A 26,902-nucleotide genomic window follows, 5' to 3' on the forward strand; every position below is an offset into this window, starting at 1 on the left:
GTCGCTTAAACAACAGAGACAAAGAACTCTAAAACAGATGCATTTTTATTTTTCTTTGCAATTTGGCAAACAAATGTTCTTACAATAACGTTGCAGGTATACGCATTTACATGGCGCGGCTGAAAACTGAAACTAGGAATGACTTGTTGATTTTAGCTTTGAAATTTCCTGCATTTACCTCTCGGCGCCGAGCCCCAAATGTTTGGAAAGATAAAGCAGACGATACGGTACATTTTAAAATTTGCAACGCCATGCTCAGAATCCCCATCGACAACACAAAGGCACTTTGACACTTGATAAAGAGGCTTTTCAGCAAGTCTGTCTTTAACTTTTAACACCTTAGGAATTGCATCGGCAGTACATAACCCTGCTGCATGTAATTCCCCGGGCGGCACTCGAGCTCTACAACCACACATAAGTCACAGTGGAAACAGCTTGTTCCCGTATCAAAGTGTCGGCTGGTTTTATTTATGAATCCCCGCTCAGTCTTCCTAATGCGTGTATTGATTTGGTAATAGAGGTGTAAAAACAAGACTTGGCACAGGTGCGGTAGTTCATCATAAAACTCAATTTACCGTTTGAACTTGGGCTACCTTCCAGCCTCTGCAAGTGGGACAGTTTATTTTACCAAATGTGTACTAAAACATATCCTTGGGATGAACAATACTTTGGATCAGTCTTGTGTACTTGTCACAAAGATCAATTGCAAGTGGTTCCAGGTTGCAGTTGTTGGCACTTCACTGCAAAAAGGGAACTAAAAGTAAATAAATTTGTATATTTTCCTTGATTGAGCAGCTAAATAGGACAATTTGCCAATGGAATGAGTAATTTTACCCCTAAAATAAGATAATTAGATATCCTGCTCTTGAAATAAGATGATGGAGATGAACTGTTCTTTTTTTTTAAGTGCAAAAATCTTTTTTTATCTGCTTAAATCAAAGAAAAATACCCCATTTCAAGAAACTTTTACATTATTTTAGTTCTCTTTTTGCAGTATTAATATAAGCTGTAGTTACAGCGATGTAAGGTCCAAGCTGTCAGGGTTCTGTTCGGGCGTTTTTACATCAGTCATCCCAATAGTGTCAGGATCTCCACTGGCTGATGAGTCCTATTGTATGACACTTTGTCAAAGCAGCAGTAACACAAGCAAATCAGAAAAATCATGAAAATAACATACAAAGAACTCCATACCGACAAAAGTTTTCACGGTTGACTTGAAGGTCCATAAAAGAAACAAAAAGCAGCAAAACACATCACATTATATTACTTTTCAAATAAATACGTTCTTGTCAAAATTAAAATTTACTTTTCAGCTGTTTATGGCGGTAGCTACAGGAAAATAAATATTCTTTTTTCAAGTGATTAAGATAGAGCACAAAAGCATCAGAATGAAGAACACATCCATAAATATGAAGATACAAAATGGTAATTTCATCAAATAAATATTTCCACTTCTTTTTTTTTTTTTTTTGGGAAAAGATAAGCGCAGGTTGAAGGACAGAGTTTTAGATAATAGTTTCCAGAAAGGGACTGAGCTGATCTTTAAGGGGTTTCTTTTTGTATTCTGGTGCTTTCAGGTGAAATCACATCAGGTGGGTGGCTGATAGAGAGGTTAGCATTCATTTAGGAAACAGGTTGCAGCTGAGACTCAGTACGCTTTAAATGCCAGCAACGGACAGCCGCTGCATGTAGTTTGTTTGGGCTTCAAAGTTCAACTTCAAACATGAAAATATTGGATTTCATGCTGACATTTATACTTTTTTAAATGTACATTACTTTATTTATAGAAATGGAGATCACTAACGCATCACAAACACAGGGTGCCGTGCAAATGTATTCATAACCCTTGAAGTTTTTCACATTTTGTCACATTCCAAACACAAAATTATTACAAAGTTATTTATTAATTAATTTTTGTTTTTGCTGGAATTTTATGTGATAGACAAACATTAAGTTTTGCTTCACTGTGTTGAAGGAACATTTTTATGGTTTTCAAAATCTTTTACAACTTAAAATCTGAAGTTTGTCATGCATTTATATTCACCCTATTATTATTATTATTATTATTATTATTATTATTATTATTATTATTATTATTATTATTATTATTATTATTATTCACTCTGATACCCCTAAATAAACACCCAGTGCAACTAATTGCCCTTTGAAGTCTCCTAATTAATACGTTGAGTCTACCTCTGAATAATCTAAACTCGGCATAAATGCAGCTGTTCTGTGAAGGCCTCAAAGGTTTGTTTAGATAGATAGATAGATAGATAGATAGATAGATAGATAGATAGATAGATAAACTTTATCTATCTATAATAAACATTTATTCACTAATGTTTAGAGAACATTAGTGAATAAAAGACATCACGAAGAATCCCGTGTGAGACAGAAAACTAACACTTGTGGCATTCAGTAAGTTTTACTTCTTCCCACTCCTTTTTCAATCATTTGCATACATTTTGTTGTGTGGACAGATTTATGTTAATTATTAAGAAAAATTCTCCTACTTAATTGTGCAGTACTATTTTACTGTAATAACTTTTGTTGTTTTGTTCTTGACACATGACATGTTTTAAATAAACTAAACCAATGCTGAAGCCATCCCCTTGGTGAAACATGGTGATCATTTTATTCAGAGCCGATAAGGTTGTTGATGGGAAAGTGGATGAAGCTAAATGCAACGTAATCCTGTTAAAGCCTTGAGACTAGGTCAGAGGTTTACGTTCCATCAGGACATCAACCCTAAACAAACAGCCAAAGTTACAATGGGGCGGTTTAGAGCCACACAGATCAATGTGTTAAAGTTGCTCTGATTTAAATTTTATCTTAGAAGCTGTTGGAAACGCTGAAAGTTGGTTTTCACAGATGCTATCCATCTAACCCTGAAACGTTTCACAGAAATATTTGCCGAATTTGTCGTTGTGTTTAGGTGTGCAAAGCTGATAGAGGAAAACCTGAAAAAGACTTGCTGCTGTAAAAGTTAAAGCTGATTCTAAAAAAAGTATTACCTCAGAAATGATTGAGAGCAAATGCACACCGCAATATTCACATTTGATACTATCGGTAAAAAAGTGTGAAAACCATGTCATGTTCCTTGAACTTTATAGTTATATACCAAATTATATGTCGGTCTATCACTGGGGTACATTACAATTCACAGTGACGTTTAGAGCAGCAAGGGTCTTATAAACTTTTGAAAAAAGACAACATCATTTTCTATCAATTCTAGATTTTTTTGTTATTCAAATAAATAAAATAAAGAAAAACAAAACCTTTTGGAAACGAGGATGGATGCATTTTCTTCTAAGGGATGTTGATATTTGTGGACAGATATGCAAAAAAACAAACAAAAAAAACACATGGTTTCCAGCATAATAACAAGAAAAATAGGTTTAAAATATATTACTGGTACTGTGTAGTGGTATTCTGCATAAAAGACGCTTGTTTTATTACATGCGTATTTATCTGGAGCCACAGGTGGCAGACCCCTGGTCACCACATAAAATCCCAATGAAGAATCCTTAAGCTTACTTGATCTTAAACACATTTTAGTACATTCATAAAAAAAGAAAATCTTGAAACATTTTGAAATGCTTCTGCTTTTCTGTATCTTAGTGAATTTAATTTATTTTGGAGCTATTGAAAAATAGCCAGTTCCAACAAGTCGTGGTGATGAAGGAGCTTCTGTCACATCAGCTCTGAAGACCCTCGAGCCGAGCTGGACGATAATTCATGTAAGTGGTCTTTGTGTTTTATTCATTTGCGTGAGGCAGTTTTGGCTGATTTTGGTCAGACACGAGCTAAGGCTGAGGCTCGTTTTGACGCGTTTCTCTCTTTGCCGTCTGTTGCAGAACCACACTCTGACCACCTCCTTCTCCAGATGGAGCCCCTTGGCTATCCGGGCTATTTCCTGAGACGACGGCTTGCTTTTCTCCACAAAGCTGCGCTCCAGGGCCTCCTTGGCTCCGAGGCTGCAGTGTCAAACAAACGAAGAGCAGAAAGCAAAATCCTTTTAACGCTGAACGCATCGACTCCTTTTTACACTATTCGTCCTCAAAAAACGTACCTGATGGTCGTTCTCCTTTTCCTCTTCCGCTCATTCATTCCGGTTTTATCGTTGTACAAGGCTACAGGAAAGTTAAATATATTGTAATTTAAGCTTATGAGTGCTTGTCTGTAATCACAGGAAAGAAAAACAACATAACATTCCATCACAAATAACTTTTTTTCAGGCATATTTCTAAATTACTTGTGTCTCTTTGGTCTATGACTGATTTAGTCTTAATAATAATGGCCATGTGAGTTTGGAGAAAATAGATTAATAAATGTCTTGGTTCTCTCCAAAGTATCATAATAAAAGCAGCTGATATTTTCCTTTTTATTTCATCCAAGTAACACCACTTATATAAAATACTATGGCAACAAATCAAAAGGGCAGGTTTAATGTCACTGAGATGGATATAGATGACACCTACTGTAAACACACACTGTATGGGGGATGATGGAGTGGATCGGCGTGACTCACCACCAGCCAGCTCAGCTTCGTCAAGCCACTTCGCCAGAATGGCCTTGAGTTTGCAGGCATTCTTAAAGCTCAGCTGCAAATTTTCAAAGCGGCAGATCGTGGTCTGGCTGAACTCTGAGCCGTGCACTGCGGCAAGAGCCTCGCCTACATTAGTCTGAGTGTAGCCTGGGGTCAAAATAAAACACAAATAGCAATGCCTCATAGAATACAGTCAGCAGAGGGGAAAGCAAGATGAATAATGATAAAAACAAAAACGTTCTGAAAACAAAAACAAAGCAAAACAAAAAAAACAACGCAGCTGGACGGAGACATAACGGCTTTGTTTTGGATCGCACTCACCGAGTTTGATCCGGCGTATTTTGAAGTCATTCGCGAACATTTCCAGCTCTCGTATCTGTGGGGAGTCCATGGGGGGTGCGTCCTCCTGCTCCCGCATCCCTTTCCGCTGCGCATCACCTTTCAACTCGCCGCTGGGGCCCCCGGAGACCTCGTCGGCCGAGAGGAGGGCGGACGGCAGCGAGGAAAACCCGTGGCTTAAAGCGCAAGAGCTGCTGCTCAGCCCGTGATCTGGAAACTTGTATATGCAAGGAGTCAGAGACCCTGCAGAGAGGAAAAAGACGGCGGAAAGAGGTGATGTGGTGAAGGTATGAAACCTAGAGAGGCCAGAGAGTCTCTAAAACAGGGGTCACCAACATGGTGCCCTCAAGCCTGTACAAAAATAGCACCACCCTCCAGTCAGTTGAATCTAAATTGTTAATCACACTTTTACTTACATAGATAAAAGGTTAAATGCATAAAAACATATTTATATTACATAAAGTTAAGGTGAGCTCTGACTTTTGTAGTTCAAATGTCGGTACAGGTAGCCCATCGTATGACAGCACCAACGACGTAGCTCTCAACATCTAAAAGGTTGGTCACCCCTGCTCTTAATGATGTTGAACTTCAAGCTGTATGTATCCTGAGTTTTTGTCCATTTGTCTTTGCTAAATAGCTCTGTCCTACTGGATATGCACTGGTCCAAACCCTTCCACAGGTTTTCATCATGCATCATCCCGTATTTATCTATTTAGCTTCCCTAACTCTGCTGAACAACACCACACTCTCGTCATGATGCTGCCACCGCCATGTTTCGCCGTCAGGATGGTGCATTAAGTGTTATGAGCAGTGACCCCCCCCCCCCCCCCCCACATATGCAATGTTTTTGCATGTGTGTTCCTTGATCCTTATGATGCTTTGTTTTTCTTTTCTTTTCGTTTACATGGTTGTTCTCTGACAAGCCTTCCTGGCACAGCTGCTTGTCAGGCCCGTATTAAGACAATGTGGTGCCCCTGGGCACTATACTTCAAAGCCCCCCCCCCCCCGCGCGCGCTTACCCGTGCTGTCCTCCGGTCAAAAACATCAGACATAATCGAGGGGATTTCTGTAATGTAATTTACTATTTACTAACTTACACAACTATGTGTAGGAATATGAGCAGTGAGCAATATTCAAATATCTCATTTTAAACTGTTGAAATCAAAAAAATCTTGATTTATTTATCATTTATTATTATTGTGACATCAGTATTCACAAAACAAATAATGCATGGTCTTTCAACAATTTCAAGTAAATAATATAACAATTTATGAAAAATATTTTTTTAAAGCATGTGTCATGTGGTGCCCCCCCCCCCCCCCCCCCATCCCCCCCTTTGGTTGGTGCCCCTGGGCACTGGCCCTTATGGATAATCCGGCCCTGCTGCTTGTATCAGTGTCAGAAAGGCTCTGAAAAGTTGTTGGACGCACAAGACGTCTCACGTAACCCGAACTCGTGTTTCTCATTGCAACGCCGCTCTGCGGAGTGACTACAGTTTTATGAGCTTGATTGAATTTGTTTCTAAGATAAACACCTCATGATGACAATTTCCAGCCCTAACTGAATAGAGGGTTTTAAACCTAATCAGCGCCTCGCTCTTCATCTTCTTTTCCCGAAACAGCATGTAGACTTAAGCTATCATTATTCCATCAACAGACAGGCACGCACACACAATCAGCGCCCACCGCTGTGCCGGTGCAGATATTTGTTGTGGGGAATTGGTTCTTTTTTTGAAGCTGCACACTTGGGTGACAGCTGAGCCAGTTCAATTTACTGATAAAAACAAGAGTGCGGAGCCTCAACGAGCTAGTCTGTGACATGAGTGCTAAATTAATCTCAATGTATTTCTTTTAGGGTGGGCTTGCTGAATTGCTATTCTTCTCCCTGTCACTTTGCACAATATGCTGGAGTTTACTGGTAATTTAACAAAATTCACCTTTAGCTTCGGGACTGCCACGCAGAGATGAGATGCTTGTACTTATCTTTTAAAGCTCTGCATTGTGACGACAAATATGAGTAAAGGAACTGCTGCTGTTTGATATTTTCGCCAAAGCCGTTGGAATGGAGCACTTGGGGTGGAGGCGATGGCTTTTGCTGCTAATTGTTTATGGATGACAGATTAATGACAGATGTCTGCGGAGTGGCATGCGGGGAGGAATCCGATGCTTTGTTTCAGCTTCAGTGACAAACATGCTGGCCAATTATCTATGAAATGTATCATCCCACCAATCATATGAGAACAGCTACGGGGCCACTGATAGAGCAATCCGGTATCCTCACTGGATCCACGGTATCCTTTTTATTCCTGTCAGTATCACTTGAATGTTATAGCACCCACAATGAGCTATGCAATACTCCCCTCTTGTGTAAATAGAGATGCAGTGCAAACTATCAGGCAACAGCAGAGTTAAATATGTGTTAAATATTCAATAACAATAAGCTTATTTTCTTTGTCATGATTTGTTTAGCTTATGACACTGAGTCAACTTGGTTATAGATGTCCTGTCTTTACCGTTTATCGTTTTTTTTATTGGCTTGCTAATACAAAATATATATTTTTTTTATATTTTTTTGAAAAGAAAAAGGGAACAGTAGTCTGAATGTATGTGAATCTTGTCTGGGTTAAAATTATACAGAAGGATTTGAATACATGAGTACACACCAGCTAACCTTTGGTTAAATGTCTCTTAGCAAGTTGCAAATAAACCATACTTTCTGTGACTACCACCAAGGTCCTGGGTCAATTATTTTAGGATATTTGACCACTCTCATATAGTCTTTACAAAAACCTGGATTTTAGAATCATACCACACATTTTTTTTAAATAGGTTTAAGGTTGGAGCCAATTAAAGAGTTTAATATTAGCCCATTTTATCCAAAACTAGTTTGGATGTGTTTGAGATCATTGTTCTGTCGGAAAACCCAATTGTGTTCAAGTTCTTGCTGTGCAGCTCCTGTTTTGAGGTAAAGGTGAAGAATATAGAGGTGAGGAATGTAGATTAGTGGTGGGGAGTGTTGGCCTTGTGGTTAGAGCGGGGACCCTTCTGTCTTGGAGAGGCCAGAAGTTCCTGGGTTAAAATTCCACAGACTGGCTCTCAGGGTCCCTGAGCAAGACCCTTAGCACCAGAATGTTTCCCGGGCGCCACACAGTGGCAGCCTACTGTTCTCTGAAAGGGACTGGTTAAATGCAGAAGGTAAATCTAATTTGAATATATATTGCAACGACAATAAAGATGACAATGATGTAGATGATGATGATTCAACCAAAGGAGTGCACCAGTACCACTGTCAGCGACCCTCAGCTTGATGCTACAAACACCATGCTTAGCAGCTCGTACACCTGTTCCAAAACCAATTTGAATTTGTGTGTTGGATCATCCTCCCAATTATGTCCAAGTTTTCACCGTCTCACTTAAACAGTCCCTCCTCACATGAAAGGAAATTGGTATTACGTTCAGGAAGGGAACTGAAAAAATGCTGGAACACATGTATCACTTCCCAGAGCGCAGCCAGTTTAACAGCAATCTAGACTGAGAGGGTACTGAAAAAAATTGCTTCAACTCTTACACTTTTAAGCACGACAGCAGTGTGTGGCTGCCCACATGGACAAGTTGAATGCATTCTGAAGAAACCTGTTATTTTCAGATAGGACAAAGACTGAGCTTTAATGCCACGATGTATGAAGTAATAGCACTTTGGAACTATCAAGCATGCTGGTCACAAACTCATGCTGAGCGACTGCCTTGCTGCCAGTGGTACTGGTGCATTACTCAAAGTGGATACAGTAATGGAAATGGATGATTACCTCCAATTTTCTTTAACTTGATCTACTTCATCAGATAGATTGCTAAGACACGGACATGAAATGGATAAAGCAGGCAAACAATGAGCTTCTTCTCAGAGTCCCAACCTGATTCCCATTAAAAATGTAGGAACAATTCTAAGAAGCCAACCAACTTGAATGAACTTTACCATACTTGCTAATAAAAGTGCTCAAATATCCAAAAAGAAATTATGATAGGACATTATCATGAATGGACATTGTTGATAGTCAAGGGACATTTATTCATATAATAGGAGTGATGTATAAGTAACCCTGTGTGGTTTAGAGAAAATCAGCAGAAAAGTCAAAGGTTTAAGTTCGACTTTAGGTGGCTGATATGACAATCGTAGATCATGAAAGGATTAGAAGACATTTGCTAGCTGCCAAAGCAGAGATTGTGGGTGCATCTATAACTATAAGGTACTTTCTGTGCAATGCACTTATTTGCTCTTGCCCAGATGCGTAAAATATGTTTTCTTCATTTTCCCACAGCTTCATTAATAATTGTGACACATTTTAATAATTACCATCATAGCAGTATGGTATAGATATGTCATTAGTATTCCATTAGTATATGATAGTATAGAGCTGATCTTCAATTGTCCATCAGCAGATAAAGGGAAAGCAGTGAACGTAGGGGAGGGCTATTTAAACCACCAAAATGCTCCAAGAGTTGCATAAAGCTATACTTTGGACTTTACAACTGGGCAAGAAAGTCTTTTTCAACATGTTTTGTCCACGCTACGTTCAGAGGAAAACTACAGGTGCAGCCGTAGTTGGAAATGTTACTCGCTGCATGGCAGCATATACCAAGTAAGTAAACATTGCTAGCTGGTTGCATGCAATATACGGAACGCTCTGATTAGACCAGCGGCCCTCAAACTGGGGTCCCTGGACTCCCTCCGGGGGTCCGCGAATCACAGGTTGGGGGTCCATGAAACGCATGTTGTCGGGCCTGAAGAGGCACTGCTGAAGATGCGTCGGGGTTGAGCTAAGTGACACAATGGACAAATATTTAACTCCGTCCACCACATCAAGGTAAAAGCCAAAACAGCTAAAATTAGGAAGTATGACAACAGTTACATCGAGTTTGGATTTATCAAGAATGAGGATCTAATCTCCACCAAATCTCTTTTATATATCTATATATATATAGATATATATATAGATATATATATATATATATATATATATATATATATATATATATATATATATATATATATCTATATATATATATATATATATATATATATATATATATATATATATATATATCTATCTATATCTATATCTATATATCTATATATCTATATATATATATATATATATATATATATATATATATATATATATATATATATATATCCATCCATCCATCTATCCATTTTCTGATCCGCTTTATCCCTCATGGGGTCGTGGGGTGCTGGTGCCTATCTCCAGCATTCATATATATATATATATATAAACATATATAATTCCTAATGTATTCAACAGGAACAGAAGGCTGTTTACTACTACTATCAGCATGAGGAATCTTGGAAAAATGTTACTGCTGCTAAGGGGTCCCTGGCCACGAAAGTTTGAGAACCCCTGGGTTAGTCTCTTGAAGTCGTTACCGGCTGGACAGCTTTATTGGACTGACAGCTTTGTATCTGGGGGTATATCATTCTATTTCTAGTGGCTATACGCAAACCCACACAATCAAAGCCCTATCCAGGCTAATTAAAAGTGCTTACAGTATCCTAGCTGCTCATAAAGACACAACTGTCTGAGGGCTGGGTGTATTGTGTGTTCAGGCTACAGACCGTTATCTATCCCTGACAGATATAATTTCATACAGAAGACATTCTGGGGGTGTTGGTGAGAGGGTGAGGAACTTATGAAACATATGACGACTGCTACAGTTACCAATAATAATCATAACATTGATGCTGAAATGAATCTGAGAACTGTGATACATTTGCACACAGTAATAATGATTACATTTTAATACCTTCACAGACACACTAGGTAGCAATAGTGAACTTTTCCTGAGTGTTTTTTTTTTTTTTTTGTGTTTGTCAAAACAGTTTGAAACACAGTGTCTGGATGATGGCAATGTATTTCTTAAATGTTAATTACGAATGATTTTCTTTTTTTTTTAAATTGTGCAAACTGACACACATAACTGACACCTTCAAGAAAGATGTTGCAATGATTAAAAATTTCTGAGAAAATTGTGATCACGATTTTACTAGCAAACAGTTGTAATAATTCTAAACAAAAATCTTTAAGGTGATTGTTGTATAGTTTAGGGTCCACGCACAGAACTAAAAAACTGATCCAGTTGATTTCTGATTTTAAATGTCTGGCTGGCACTGTAGGCTCACCTTATAAAAGCCAGCCCCCCGGTCTTTGTTAATTCCTTTTTGTTCTGACTCAGGAGCCTTACCCTGCAGCTATTCAGGGACAGACAGGAAATTGCCTGGACAGAATACTGTTGAATATAAAACAGTGCTAACCGTCACACATCAATGCCTGAATGTAAAAAAAATGTTGTTAAAAGTGTTATCTAATGTATGCAATACATAATCTATTCAAGAAGGTGTGTTTTTGTGCCTCGGTAAAGGTGTTTGCATCACTGACATTTTGAAAATGCACTGTTTGTGCTGATAAAATTATTTGTCATTCACACATTTTATGATACTTTAAGTAGACTGAACATTAGACAGCTTTAACAGATACACATTAGTCCAGTTCAGTGTCCGTATGACTGTAGCATTAACACTCACAGACCTTTCTGAGAGAGTTTTTTTTTTCTTCTTTTCTGCTCATCTGATCAAGACAAACTGTATACCCCACTAAGGCTTTCCTAATTTAGATTGAGCAAAGACGCATCTAAAAGTTGTATTACACCGGCCCTCAAGGACTGGAGCTCGAGATCACTGTTTTAAACAATTTGAATAACAAGCTCAATTGCATTGATAACTTCGATAACAATGGAATCTGTCTGTGTGATTGGATTGAATTGACTACTTTTTTTGGAAACTGCCTAGAGAAGACGCCTTGTGAATTGCCGTTATATAAAGAAACTGAATTGAACTGAAGTGGAAAAATAGGGAAAGATTTTAAAAATATTTTTTTAGAAATACAAATCTGAGAATTGTGGCTCACTGCTGTAATAAGCTTACTTAGTCTCTACTTTGTAAAGAAAATGTACTGCTGCAAAACATTTTACTTATCTTTCTACCAGCTGTCTACATTTAATGACATTTAACTGAGATATTATATATTTGAGATGTGTCAGATTTAATAGAATGCATCTGTGAAAGGTAATTTTCAGGTCTTGCCAGAGATTCTCAATTGAATTTTGGTGTGGACATAGTAACTCATAAATATAATCTAAACCACTCCATTATAGCTCCACTTGTATGCCTTATTATGCTGGAAGGTGAACCTCTGCCCCAGCCCAAAGTCTTTTTCCGTCTTAAACAGTTTTTCTTCTATTTTTACATTTGTTTTTATTCTTTAATGTGTCCTGTCTGTGTAGCATTCAGAATTGCTGTCTTAATGCCAAAGACAGTCCAACAGATTTACTTTCACAAGTGGAGCATTACTGCTTTTGCTATAGTGCTCTGCTTGATACAAACACAAAAAACTTTATTGGATGTTATTTTGGGATAATTTCAAATTGAATGGACAAAGAAACGGAAATGAAAAAGAGCACGCGCAGTGTCGTACTTCCGTTGTTATTGTAAATGAACACAAAGGGCTTTATTTTATTTAATTGAGCAAAACCAATGCATAAAACAGCAAAATAATAACTAATATGCCAGCAGGACGTGATAATCTTTCATGAAAACTTTGCATGCAACCAGAGTGAATTTCTGACTTATAAATTCAAAAAATGTCAAATAATGTGGCTATTCACCTTTAAATTACACAAAGGTGGTCTCTATGTGACCTCTAAAGTTGCTTGGTAGCAATAGATTTTATTGTGGGGTAACTGATTAACCCTTTTTACATGTAGAATAGTTTTTAAACCATGAATTTTTTTTTTTACCTCTTCACATGTATGCCCTACTTTGTCTTGATCTGGCAAAACACACAAAACTTTTGCGGTCATCATCTGATAAAAAGCGGAAAGGTTCAGGAAGTATAAATACTTTTAAAGGCACTGTGACGATCCAAACACTAAATTTAGCAGCAGCTCTCTCTGCAATGGCTCATTTCAGCAGGCTCAACCAAATAGAGGAAAATTGCTGCCTATTGTCGGCCTTTTGCATTGTTCAGCTGGAGCTACATTCAAGACACAGAGCAACACTGCAGATTCTCAGATAGAACCGCATGCATGAATAATTTCAGAGAAGTTGGAAGTTATTTTCTTATGTAGGAGGAACTTTTCTCTTTTCTACCCCAGAGAATAAAATCTTTTTTTCCGGTTAACACACCTTAAGGTATCTTTTTCCCCAACACTGAGCTGGGGAAGGAGAGTGGACCACTCCTTGCCTCTACCTAATGCATCCACTGATGTTCCCTGGGGAAACAGCTATGCTACAGTGAGCACAGTGGTTGTTTGCGTGCTATGCCCACCCTCCCTTCATTACAGTGGACTCACTGGCTGTGTGAAGGTTTTCTCCTAGCCTTTTTGCCAGAGCTCTGCTATTTCATTGAGCAAAGCCAAAAAGCAGGAAAAATGTGAAAAGAGAAGAAAGTAGACAATGTAACAGATGCACTGGAATAAACCCCCACAGCAGCTCTGATTTAATTAGGTTTGATTTTCTTATAGCCACTGCCTTTGTAAAGGGTACCAGATTCTGTACCCTGTGTCAGCTTTAACTTTTATTCGCTCTTTATTTCTGTTTTCCTATTACAGCAACCACCGGGGAAAAAAAAACGTATGACCGCTAACTTGACAGGGCGTTGAGGTGTATATGAAAGCTATGGGACACTCCCAACTGATAATATATACTTCCAGTCAAACATGTTGGTAGATTAAAAATATAATCTTAAACCTAAATCTGCCAGGGGTCTGAATAATTTAAGGCTCAAGTCTAGATCTTTTGTTGAAACCCCTGGATAGAGCCACATGCATTTTCACGCTGACTATAAAGGGTGTTATATATTTTGAAACTGTATCCTGCAAATAAAAAGAAACACATGCAAGCTAGGTGCACCAATGTGGCCACTTTTTCCTGAGCTCATAAGAGCTTGAAGATTTGAATCTGGGGTGCTGAAGTCCCTTTCTGCTATCCAGACTTTCATTATAGAACACATGAAATGTCAAAGGAGCTCAAATCTTATCTCAAGCAAGAACTGGAAAATGCCTTGCTTCCAATGTTACGGCACTCGGCCTCCTCCGAGTTCCCAAACAGAAAAAGGTGGTACACAGTGGAAAACGTTGTAATTTGAAAAGCTTTTCTAAACATATATCGGCATTAGCAATCTCTGTAATGTTCTGCTTCACTCTCCATTATCCTCGCAGTTATTATTACCCAGCCAGTACTGTTTCTTACCAACCTGTTTCCATTTACTCACTATTGACGAACCCTTTTATACCTATGTATTTAACCATAAGGTACAACCAGGAGGTTACAGGGAGTAGAGACAAAGAAGGTGAAGTATTTAAGGTCAACAGTTCAGAACAACGGCGAGTGTGGAAAAGAGGTAAAGATACTTGTCCAAGCAGGTTGGGGACAGGAAAAGTGTTAGATGTGTTGTGTGATGAAAGAATATACCTAAGTGAGGATGAAGGGAAAGGTGTACAAGATGGTGGTGAGACCAATAATGTTGTTTGGTTTAGAGACAGTGGCACTGAGAAAGAAACAGGAGGCAGAGTTGTACATAGCAGAGTTGTTGAGGTTCTCTCTGGGAGTGACGAGGATCGACAGGACCAGAAATGAGAACATCAGAGGGACAAATCATGTCAGATGTTTGGGAGAAAAAGCCAGAGAAGCCAGACTGAGATGGTTTGGACATGTACAGAGGAGGGATAGTTAGTACAACAGTAGAATGATGTTGAGGCTGGACTTGCCAAGCAGGATGCCTAGAGGAAGACCAAATAAGAGATTTATGGACGGAGCGAAAGATGTCATGAAGGTAGTTGGTGTGAGAGACGAAGATACAAAATACAGGTTTATATAGGAATGACTCACTGTGGCATCCACTGAAAGGGGAAGGCCAAACGAAGAAGTACAAATTTATTTCTCTTGCATTTTATTGATCTAGTATTTTGAAGAATGACTGTGATAAATGATCAGAAAATTACCTAAATATTCTGTATAATTCAATTCAATGGCATAAATAATTCATATTCCAGCCTTTTTCCATCGACTAAGGTTCAGTCTGCTATCGAGTCAGTTGACTATTATCAAATATGAAAAAATATGAGGCCTGATCACATTAAAGTAAAACTAAAACTGTTGTCATTATTCCTGGTTCTATCATATGTCGGTATATCTAAAAAAATAAAGATCCTATATTGCCATGATATCGCCATCATTTATTCCTTATTCAATGACTGCCTGGTCATCTGGGGACAAAAATGTGATGTTTTTTTACACACTTTGCCCCTGCAAGGGTTTTTTAACTGAAAAAACACAAAATAGTTTGGACTGCTGTCAGAAGGAGCCACTGCGAGGATTTAGCATGCCGAGGTGAGTGAACGTCATTCATCTTCACTGCGCAGCATGAGACTGGGGAATGTAATTAATAAGTTATTCTTGAATCTTTCAAAATGAACAAATATTTTGACTAATATGTTATAGAAAAGCACTTCTTATTATCGTTTGTAAAGTGGATTTCATCTCCAGCATGGGTATGAAATGGTGCATGGTCTTTGAAAAAAAGAAAAGCCAAACTGCACAGGTAAAAACTATCAAAAGGGCAAATTTACTTTGCTTAGGGCTGTAATGATAACTCGTGTTGCACATATTTAAATGTATAAATGTTAATAAAGAATAGATTAGTATACATCTAAGCTATAATATGTCTTTTTTTTCTTTGACCTGTTTTTTTTTCCCCGTAATGACACCAACTTTGTATCCTTTTGTCAATCTTACATCTCTGTGAGAAAATTAAACAAACTTCATTTTCTGATTCATAAGAGGCGACTTTCCATATCAAAACCCCCACTTTCAAGCTTCATTCTCATCTCATTACATTCCTCACATAAATTCCTTTATGATGTGGCCTGTCAATCCACCTAATGGTAATATGTCTTTCTTTTCATGCGAATCAATATCTTTTTGTGCTAACATGGATTAATTCACATTCCTTCTTTCTGTTTCTTTCATTTAAGCTGCTGACAAAATCTACACAAAGGTCTATTTTTGGTGGCCTGATTTTGCAATTTATTCACTTGGCAGAAAAAAATCTGGGATCATTGAAGTGACAAATTAGTCTACCTCCCGGTGGCAATAAAAGGGTGTGCCTCTTTAATTTAATCTTAATGTCTTTTAAACACAATCTTTGACAGCATGAATGTCTCAATGCTGTCAAATCGTTTCATGAAGACAGTGGATGTTGCTTAGGTAGACCTCATATAATTAAAGCCATTACTTTAAAAAGTAATGTCTAACAAAAGTGATAAAAAAAGTCTGCAAATGTTCACTATTTTTAGGAACCAAGCTTCTTTTTGGTATTAGACAGTCTTTAACAAAGCCAGTGAAAACCTACAGTTGAAACCAGAAGTTTACACACACTATATACGTTTTTTTTTTTCTTACTGTCAGACATATAATCTGAATAACTGTTTCCTATTTTAGGATTGCTTGAATTACCACAATTATTTATACTTGCTAAATGCCAGAATGATGAGAGAACGATTATTTTTGACTATAATTTATTACTGTCTTCATATTCAGAGGTTTACATACACTAAGATAACTATGCCTTTAAACAATTTCGGAACACCCAGATGATGATATCAAGTCTTTGGAAGCTTCCGATGGGCTTGTTGACAACATTTGAGCTGATCTGAGACCCCTGTAGATGTTTTAAAGGCGCACATAAAACACTCTAAAACTGCCTCTTTGTGTAACAGCATGGGATAGTCAAAAGAAATCAGCCAAGATACCAGGAAGATGTTTGCACAAGTCTGGTTCATCCTTGGGTGCAATTTCTTAATGCTTGAAAGTGCCACATTCATCTGTTCAAACAATTATACGTAAGTATAAACACCATGGGACTGTCCAGCTTTCATACCACTGAGAAAGGAGATGGGATTTGTGTCCCAGAGATGAATGAGGTTTGGTCTAAATTGTGCATACCAACCCAAGAACCAAAGCAAAAGACCTCGTAAAGATGCTGGCCTGAATCTGGTAACAGTGTCATTCGCAGTGAAACTAGTACTGTACTGAAATGGGCTGAAGGGCTATTCTGCAAGGAAGAAGCCATATATATATATATATATATATATATATATATATATATATATATATATATATATATATATATATTATATATATATATATATATATAAAGACACATAAATGCCAGATTACAGTCTACAAATGCACACAGGGACAAGGAAATTTATTTTTGGAGACATGTCCTGTGGTCTGACAAAACTAAAATGCAACTGTTTGGCCTTAATGACAATCATTACACTTGGAAGAAGAAGCTTTCAAGCCTGAGAACACCATCCCAACTGTGAAATACGGGGCTGGCAGCATCGTGTTGTGGCGTTGTTTTGCTGCAGGAGGGACTGGCGCCCTTCACAAAATAGATGACATCATGAGAAAAGAACATGATGTGACAATTCTGAAGCAACAACTTAAGACAATGGCAAGAAAGTTGAAGCTTGAGCACAAATGAATCGTTCTAATGGACGATGACCTGAAGCATACAGCCAAACTGGTTACAAGGTGACTTAAGGATAACAAAGTCAATGATTTGTAGTGGCATCACAAAGCCATGACCTCGATCCTTTACAAAATTTAGGGGCAGAGCTGAAAAGGTGTGTGCGAGCAAGGTGGCCTACAAACTTGATTCTGTCAGGAGGAATGGGCCGAAGTTCCTGTCAGCTTTTGTGAGGAAATTGTGAAAAGATAGCCAATATATTTGACCCAAGTCATACAGTTTAAAGGCCTAGCATACGCTCTCATTATTCAGATATTTATAAAACAGAAATAATTTTGGTAATCCTAATGGACCTAAATGAAATTAAAGAAAATGTACGAAATGTAAGAAATAAAAGTATTTTTTTATTTTTTTAAATATAATGTATGAAAACTTCTGGTTTCAATTGTTGAAGTTTTTATTCAACTTAATACTTCAAAGAAATTAGCATCCTGCTATATAGGTTTTATCATTATAAATGTTGGAATTTAAATAAAAATAGTCATCTTTTCAGTATCATGTTTCATCTGGCTGGACTTACATGTTAATTCTTCAGCTATAAAAGAACAAACAAAAAACGAACAAACAAAAAAACAACACGTGTTGTTTTGAAGCAACTGACATAGCAACATGTTTTGGATAATTGGGAATTTCAACATTATTGCAACATTTATGCCTCTAACATTATTATGAGTTCAATTAAAAAGTCAAATATTAAAGATAATTTCGGCAATCATTGCACTTATTGTCAACTTTGGTAAATATGTCTAAAACGTCTTTTTAATATTCATTTTAATTTTACTTTGAAAGATTTGGAAAAATAAAATATTCAAATTGAGAATATGTACAGTGTCAAACATTGGTCCATGGTAAAAAAAAAAAAAAGAAGAAGAAAAAAAAAAGTGCTGTATATAGAAATATTTTAAAGATATATTTACTTTTACTTTTTTTTCACCGACACATGTCCACTGTTAACATTTGGAGGAAAGGGGGGAAGCTTGTAGACCTGAGAACACCATGCCAACTCTGTATGAGGGTAACGGCATCATGTTATGTGAGAGTTTTGCTGTATTAAAGGTTAATGCACATTATGGGGAAAAATATTTTTTATATATTCCAAATCAGACATCAGCCATGTAAGTAAAGCTTAAGCACAAAAGGCTCATCCAAACGGACAAGGACCCTAAGCATACAGCCGAAGTAGTTACAATGTGGCTTAAGAACAACAAAATCAATGTGTTGGAGTGCTCGTCACAAAGCCCTTACTTCAGCACCACAGAAAATGTGTGAGGAGAGCTGAAAAAGTTTGAACAAGCAAGGCCTACAGACCTGACTCAATTGCACCGGCTCTGTAAGAAGGATTGGGCCAGAACTTGAGTACTGTGAGAAGATAGCGGATACCTAAAATGTTTGATCCAAGTCATAAAGGGTAATCCTAAAAAAACTACAAAAACAACAAAAAAAGTAAGGGTATGTTGTATTCTTCTTAAATTTCAGAAATGAAAAAAAATCTAAATATTGTCCTTTCTTAACATTCTTTATTTTACATTTTATGCTGATCAGGGTGTCTAGGAGCTTTTATTTTTAAGTCTGACGCATTTCTGAGATATAACTATAACATGACACAGAAGCTATTTTTTTAAGTCATTCTTCAAAATAGAAAAGACAAGAGACGTATTCATAAATCCTCAATGAAAGGCTGCAGTAAGAAGAATAAATAAAACGTTCGAAACGTCTTGATCTGTGACAAGGAAAGCTGAAAGAAGACCCGTATTTGTGTTGCCGCGGTTGTGTTGCGCTTACTAATATGTGGTGCAGTTACGCATGCTGACAGGTTTTCACCAGCAGGTGGTGCTGTGTCTCGCAAGGAAGGAAGGAGAAGAAGATTACTGAGATTGCAGTGTGAGCTACATGTATGTTACTGTATGCACCTGCTGTTGATAATTAAAGCATATTCAACTGTTACCACCCTTTTCCTGACCACAATTTCACTGTGAGGAGCGTGTTGAAATAAGTGAGAAATGCCCACAGCCAAAGTCAGAAAACTGCAGCAGATAATAGCATCTTGGGCACATTAGGCCTTTCAACTAATTAGTTTAAGGATTTTGTACACATCTTTATCACATGTGCAAAGACACTATATATATATTTTTTTCCAGGAAGTCGAATGAAACAGTATTTATGGGGAATGAAAGAGTTAAAGTCTGCATTGAACTTTGCGTTGCAGCTGACAGATTCATACCTCAGCTCCCGACAGGATTAAAACGAATTAGCAAATCATTTAACAGTTCGTTTCAGCTTTAGCCCCGCATTGCTCAAAAAAAAAAAGGCATTAAGGTCTTAAATTTATTTTATCTGGAAGCAAACTGGCAACCAATCACAAAGTAAACCCATTTCCTGCTTAATTCAGCGGAATTGATTTGCAAGCGAGGGAATGAGGGGATGTGTGAGCGCGTGCAGAGTGTGGATCTGTTCTTTACCTTGTAATGGGTTTGCACCACTCACCATGTTGGGGTGAGGGACGCCACAGGTTTGCAGGATACGAGTCTGAGATATGCTCGCAGAAAGCATCTCTTGGGCTGCAAGGAAAACGAAAGAGAGGCACAGAATATCTTATTAAAGCTAATACGTTGTCATCATGGATCAAGTCAGTTTTACTCTATTCTTAATGAGCAGCGTCAAGACGTCTGTGGCTGTCATTATACTGCAGCATCCGCAATCATCGGTGGCAAAAGCCTTAAATAAATTCATATTTTATTACAATAGCACAACTGTACACTAAGAAGTGAGCTGCATGTCTCATCCAGTGATCAGCAGAGACTTTGTATATCCTTTACCATCCTCCTTGCTGGTACCAAATGAACCGATCTGATCTAGGGCATTTCATAACGACCACACATCAGTTTGTGCCAGCCATGGGGGAATTTCCTTCCCGCTCTGACCTCCAATGCTTCAAAGCAAAACATCTATGTTCAACTCATAGTACTTGCATGCTTTAAACTTTTCAGGAAGCCTTGTTGGTTAGTGCAATCAACTGATTTAATGGAGAGAAAAAAGGTGTGGAAACAATATGTCTTGTGTGTCTGTCTGCGTGTTATATGTAATCTGTCTGCATCCTGAGACAGTGTCTCATCAAAGATTGTATTATGATGACACATATAGACAATAAAGTTTCTTGATTCTTGAGTACATTATTATTTGTCTGTATATCAGTTGCAAATACTAAGATGATCCCACTGACTCAATTTAGAGTCGATACCATAGGTTCAGTTTAGAGCTGCAGACTATATTGAATAGCAATATTCATCACAGTGTGAATGTGTGCAAAATCACAAAAGCAAACAACTGTTACATTATATTTGATAGGATGGACCATTTAAAAAAATTGTGACACTAAATTCAGGGAGTGTGTCAGGGGACATTATTTTGACGGACAACAAGAAATAGAAGATCATTGCAATATTCAGCAATAATTTCACAATCCCATGTATTCCTTATTTTATGCAGCTCTAGTTGACGTACATAGGAAGTGAATGGGTTGTTTACAAGTACAAAACAGATGCAGGAAGGGATGAAATGGCAACATTTGGGTATGGAATTAGGGTACGAACTGATAAGGGGATGAACTGATGTGGATCAGGTCGTCCAGCTTTATATTGCAGGGTTTTAAAAGTTTATAATCATTGCTCTGACTTGGCAGCTTTGGAGAAGCAGATATCTTTGCACAGGTATTTTCTGACTTTGTGATCCACCATCATTTGAGATTTCTTTTTTAAACCGAAGAGATAGGGAAGGTCCAGGATTACTCATCATATATTCCAACAGACACTCTTATCAATTTAAAAAATGTAAAGCATTAATTTGATTTTTCTTACATTCATACTTGGTACAGTGGTTACGGGTGCCACTTATTATGGCACATATAATTTTAGAAAAAATAAAGGATTGTTTTTCTTAACAGGAGATTTCTTTTTTGCACTGAATAAGCATACTCAAATCAAAAGTTGTTTTCTTTGTAAAAAATTGTAAGGCTTGCTCTTAAATTAGTAGTTACACTGCATATTGACACCCTCTACCTTTGGGTAAAAGTTATGCTAAACAACTCCATAGATTATTTTTTTCAGCTGATAAACTACCCAATAATCCATTTATTTGAAACCCTCTCTCTACATTTGCTCACCTGTCATCATGCCATAGGTGGTTTGCTGGTTGCTGTAATGGCAGGGGGTGACTGGGTAATGCAAACTTGGAGGAGCGTTACTGAGGGCGTTGCCGAGAGAGGAAGTGGACAGGTGCATGTGGGATCTCTTGGAGGTCTGACCCAGGGACAGTCCTGATGATACTGATGGACAAAACAAGGACATATGAAAGCTTTTTGAAATTTGGCAGAAAGAAAACACAGAGTTAGAAATAGAAGCATTGTGTAAATGCAATAGGAATTACCATGTTGTTGATGTCTGAGAATTTACAAGATATGCATACGTGTTGGACTGAGACAGAGTAGTTCAAAGGTTCCATAATTATGGTAAGCTTACATTTTGTGTATTATTAAAACTTTTCTTAAAATCTCACATAATGAAAATTGAAGACTTAATCAAATTTAAAACTCTTGCTTTAGTGTACAAAGCAAGCCGTGATCTACTTCCTGGCAATATACAAAAAAATGTTCAACAGTAGAGAAGAGAATTACAATTTGAGAGGAGAATTTGTGTTGAGAAGATGTGGCTATCACACCACACTTAAAGGTCTGGGGCTCAGCCAAGCAGGAGTTGTGTTGAGGAATGGGTTAGATATAGAAATAAAAAGGAGTACCACGCTAAGACAATTTAAAAGCAGGTATAAGTATGTCATCTATAAAAAATATGCATGTAACCCAAACATTTAAATGTGATAATTTGTAACATTTTCAATAAGTACTGCTAGATATCTTCTTCTGTACAATTGCTTTAAAATAAGACATCGATATCATGTAACTGTGCTTTGATTGTAATGCCTTTTGTCAAAAGACTGCATATGTTACATGACATGAATATTGTAATTGGGGGTAGGTTCTTATAAGGTCTCAGAACATCTACCTACTCCTTTTGAGCACTACTAAAATGTCTTAACATTTCAATGTAAATCTTACTTGTATTTCTGCTCAAAGAAATTGAAAAAAAAATAAAATAAATTAAAAAAACTGAATTTCCTTCATGATTTTCCTCTGGATCATTGTTAAAGTAAAGGGAGAGTTTGTTCCTATTTATAATATTATAAACTAGAGAAGGAATTCTGAGCCGACTTATTGCACATTGTGTATACTGAGATGATGCTGGGATTCTGTTACAAAACAAGACACAAGCTTTGATGGTGGCTTTTCTCAGAAACAGAAGAGCTGCATGTCACTGTGAATGTTCTTCTTGCTGCAAATTGCATAATTACGGATCATCTTCGGGCAGCTTATAACTCACTCCAGCCACTAATGAAAGCTTACTGTTATTGTTGGGATGAACCCAGAGTACCACTGGTAATGTGTAAATAAAAAGAAAGATTGAATACAATGACATTTCATGACTGTGCGGCCTTAATTGTGAGGTATAGATGTTTATCAGACAGATGATGAACAATTAAAGGACACTGGAATATTTTCTGTCATTTGTGTGACCTGAGTAAAATAAATACTAATTAGTCATCACCCATTTCCCCAGCTGTTATGAACATGGATTGCATGATCTGATATAATCTCTTCTGAGCCCAAATAATTAACAGGCACTGAAATCCCAGTAACGTTCCTTTTTTTCTATTTTTATTTTATTTTTTAACACAATGCTCCATTATGACAAAGAGTGTGGGGAGATGGCCCTGATGCAGTTTGCCCCAAATGACGGCCGGTAAAACTGATTAGATGCTTTTTTTTTCCAGTTTCACTAAATTCAGATTTTGACAAAAATACGGACTAATGTTTAGCTTTCCTTATTCTTCCAAACACACATTTTTGCAATGGCACAGTGATATGTATTATTTTATTGGTGCAGCAAATAATCCACCAGTATATAATAAAAAAAAACTACAGTACATTTCAAACTTTATCCTTAATCATACAGAACAAATATAGATATTCTGTGTAGAAAGTGACATTTATCTCTGTTGTACATATTAGCTATGTTTTTCCTAATTGACAAATGACCCAAACTAGCTGATACATATTTCAGAAGTTCAGATATAAAAAAAACATATGCTGCATTTTTCAGCTTGACCCATTCTCCCAATTATGTGTTTGTACAATAGTGACTGGGACTTTCAAATTGAATATCTCTACTAACTGCATCATTATCAAATCCGTTTCTGTGACCTCAACCCTTGTCAGATCAAAATTCAGCAACATTAAATCCTATTTTGTCTTATATCCACCAATGGAGGTGCTACAGATTTCCAGGAGTACAAAGTATCATTTCAAATGGTTACAAAATGTAAAAAAAGAGTTTCAATTTCAAAATGACTCTTCCATAAAATACATTGAAAATGTGAAAACATGTGGATCAGTTGTAAAACCCTGTAAAACCCTCTGTACCTGTACAGAGGGTTTTACAACAAACACACACACATAACAAAAGTTGAAACTTATTGAAACTAACATATTATTGATTAAATTTAAATATTTATCTATACCATGAATATTTTATTTACATATAGATTCATTAAACGTTCCTTAAAGAAAAGTTCTCTTTATTATTTCCTGTAACAGGCTTTAAAGGGTTAGATGTAGTATAATTACAGTTCTATAGGGGCCGCTTGCCTTTACCCCTACATGTACCTGTGATAACAACCATGATTAGTTACATTGCCTTTAAGGGATGCTGTTGATGCTCTGGAAATCAAATGTTCATATCTTTAGATAGTAAAGATTGTTCCTGGCCTTCTTTGTTACAGCTGTGATTTAGCATCTTAACAATACAATGTGATTTTTATAAGCTTTTATTTTATTTATTTGTATTATTTTTAACAAAAAAAAGCTTAAATGAGAATAAGAATATGAATATCATCTTGAAGGAAACACAAAGGTAACAAAGAACAATGCGGGGCTTGATTTACCTGCAGAAACCATACTGTGAGCGTGGGAGGTGGTCGGTAAGCAGTCCCCGGTGGACCCATGATGCATGAGGATTGGCAAAGGTGAGTCTCCGGCCAGCTGGGTGAAGGAATCGGCCCCAAATGCTTGACATGCCATGTCTCTTTGGGTTTCTTGAGCAGTCCCAGGGTTACGCTGATGTTTGTCTATCAAAGGATTTATTTTCGTCAAAGCACGGCAACTCACTTTATTTGGTCTCGTCTTCCATCGCGGTTTGCTTCTCTATATTGCATTCCTAAAATGTGTCTTCTTGCCCTCTTTATTGTGATTTCTTCTTGTCTTCTTTGGCCTTCGCTTGCTCTGCAGTCTTTTTCCCGCTTGCGATAGTTGTCTTACACCTTGAGTATTTTCTTCTTTTCTTGTCCTTTTTTCCTCTGGCTCAGTCAAGCATGCATCTTCCTTCAGGCACTTGGGAATACGAGGATAAAAAAACTGCGATACGTTAAATTTTTTTTCTTTCCCCCTGTCAGCGCCTCCGCAAGAACTCTTTAAAGTTTTAGACACAACCTTACAAGATGAATGCCTAAGTTGTTCATGTTCGATTTTAAATCACGTTATACCTGCTGAAATGTGATTCTCAGCTTAAGAGGCCTCCACAATACAGCCCTGCTGTCTATTTTAACCTCCCCCTATCAGTTGAAGTCAGCTTCTGTCATGCCCTCAGCATTTCTCTGCCCCAGTCTACTGCAGGTATTTATACCCCACCTACATCTAACCAAGCCCTCTCACAACCTATAAGATCCCTCACTTCCTGCCGAACTGCTCGCCCCCCCCCCACCTTTCAATTCCATGTCAGTGCAGTAATTGCTTGTTGTTTGTACTTACCTATGTTCTTCTCATCCCATTTCCAAATCCTGGATTAGGGTACAGAGCGGCCGAGAAACCTGATCTTCTCCCCGCCGCTGCCTTTTCACCTCCATCTCTTTCTGTCTCCATGATTACAAGATCGTAAGGAGACAATAGCAGAGTAAAGCAAACACTCTGAGGCACTCGACAGTTTAACAGTTTCTTAAAGTTTTATTTGAAATATAAACTTGTGAGTGAAGCCGGTTGAGATTTCTGTCGCTCAAAGAAAGTAAGGTGTTCAATTTAGTTCCTGGAATATATAACTATAAAATCCAAGCATTATTTACAATTTGTTTTCTTTGTAAAGAAGATTTTTTTTTTCTTTTTGTTTTTGCACAATCTACCAAATAATTTAAAGAAGAGCACCACCACCTTCATTTGATAAAGAATGAGAGGCTTGAATTCTCAACTGAAGGAAATGAGATTCGCATTTACGTCATAAAAGTATTTTTTACAATGAACCTTCTCATATTTTGTCTCACACTGACAAACTTCAATATAAATAATTGTGTTCTCAGATGGATAGATCAACAGAAAACAGTGCATTGCCCATCGTTCTTTGCAAAACAACTCAAAGTTAGTCAGATTGGTTGGAAATTGGCACGTTGTATTTATCTCCGTCATTCACCAATTAACTCTGACCGGCTTCCCTGTGCAAGATACTTCCTCCACCACATTTCACAAAGGGGATGGTGTGTTCAAGGGATGTGGATCGTGTTTTGCCACATGTAGCTGTTGCATGTAATTGTTTGCATGCCTAAACGTCAGCTTTGGTCTCATCAGAACAGGGCACTTTCTTTTGCATGTTAACCATAAATGAGACTTCCCATTGCTTTCGTTGAACAAAGGATATTTTAACAGCTACTCTTTAAAGGCTAACTCACCCGCAAATCAACTTATTTTTTTGCTAGTAAATTGTACAAATGGGTGTCTTAGAATTGTAAAAACTCTAAGACAGTTCCATCTTATCCACATAACCAGTTAAAAACTGGTATGTTTGTGCATGTGGCCCAATGTAGACTTCGCTTTTCCCTTAACACACATGTGCTAGCACAAACAACAACAATGGTGGACTTCAGAGCTGCAGTTGTGTTTCAGACACTATTCAATTTATTGTAAATTTTACAGTCCACACAAATTCCAATGCATTTGTGTGGACCGCCTTGTTGTCGGTCCCAACAAATGCCTCTTTCTCTCTCCTGCGTTTATCGTTTTCACCCTACTTGTCTTCCTAATTCTTCCTTCTTTACTTCTGTGGCAGCGTTACCATTACTCACGGGAACTTTTAGTTCCCAAATTAAGCCATTTCTGAAGACAATTTGTTGCACTGAAGTTGTTTTAGGAGTATTAGCAGAAAATTGTTGGAAACAAATATTTTATGGGTATCAGAATACAAGGGTTACATATGAAT

General features: G+C 37.4%; 1 protein-coding gene across 2 annotated transcripts; it reads right to left on the reverse strand.

The window, feature by feature from the left end:
- Positions 1-3,722: 3,722 nt before the first annotated feature.
- Positions 3,723-25,482, reverse strand: pou1f1 (POU class 1 homeobox 1). 2 transcript variants are annotated; one of them, XM_036138700.1, is made up of 8 exons: positions 25,471-25,482; positions 24,609-24,791; positions 21,718-21,879; positions 20,018-20,116; positions 4,874-5,134; positions 4,535-4,699; positions 4,076-4,136; positions 3,723-3,980 (listed from the first exon to the last, which is right to left on the reverse strand). In XM_036138700.1, the coding sequence occupies exons 2-8, from the start codon at positions 24,742-24,744 to the stop codon at positions 3,740-3,742; spliced, it is 1,125 nt and encodes a 374-aa protein (XP_035994593.1). In that variant the 5' UTR covers positions 24,745-24,791; positions 25,471-25,482; the 3' UTR covers positions 3,723-3,739. The 2 variants fall into 2 exon arrangements, with proteins under 2 accessions (XP_035994593.1, XP_035994594.1); XM_036138701.1 differs by lacking the exon at positions 25,471-25,482 and having other exon boundaries at positions 21,718-21,870; positions 24,609-25,293.
- Positions 25,483-26,902: the final 1,420 nt, after the last annotated feature.

The sequence above is a fragment of the Fundulus heteroclitus genome, chromosome 7 (assembly GCF_011125445.2).
Source record: "Fundulus heteroclitus isolate FHET01 chromosome 7, MU-UCD_Fhet_4.1, whole genome shotgun sequence".
Lineage (NCBI taxonomy): Eukaryota > Metazoa > Chordata > Actinopteri > Cyprinodontiformes > Fundulidae > Fundulus > Fundulus heteroclitus.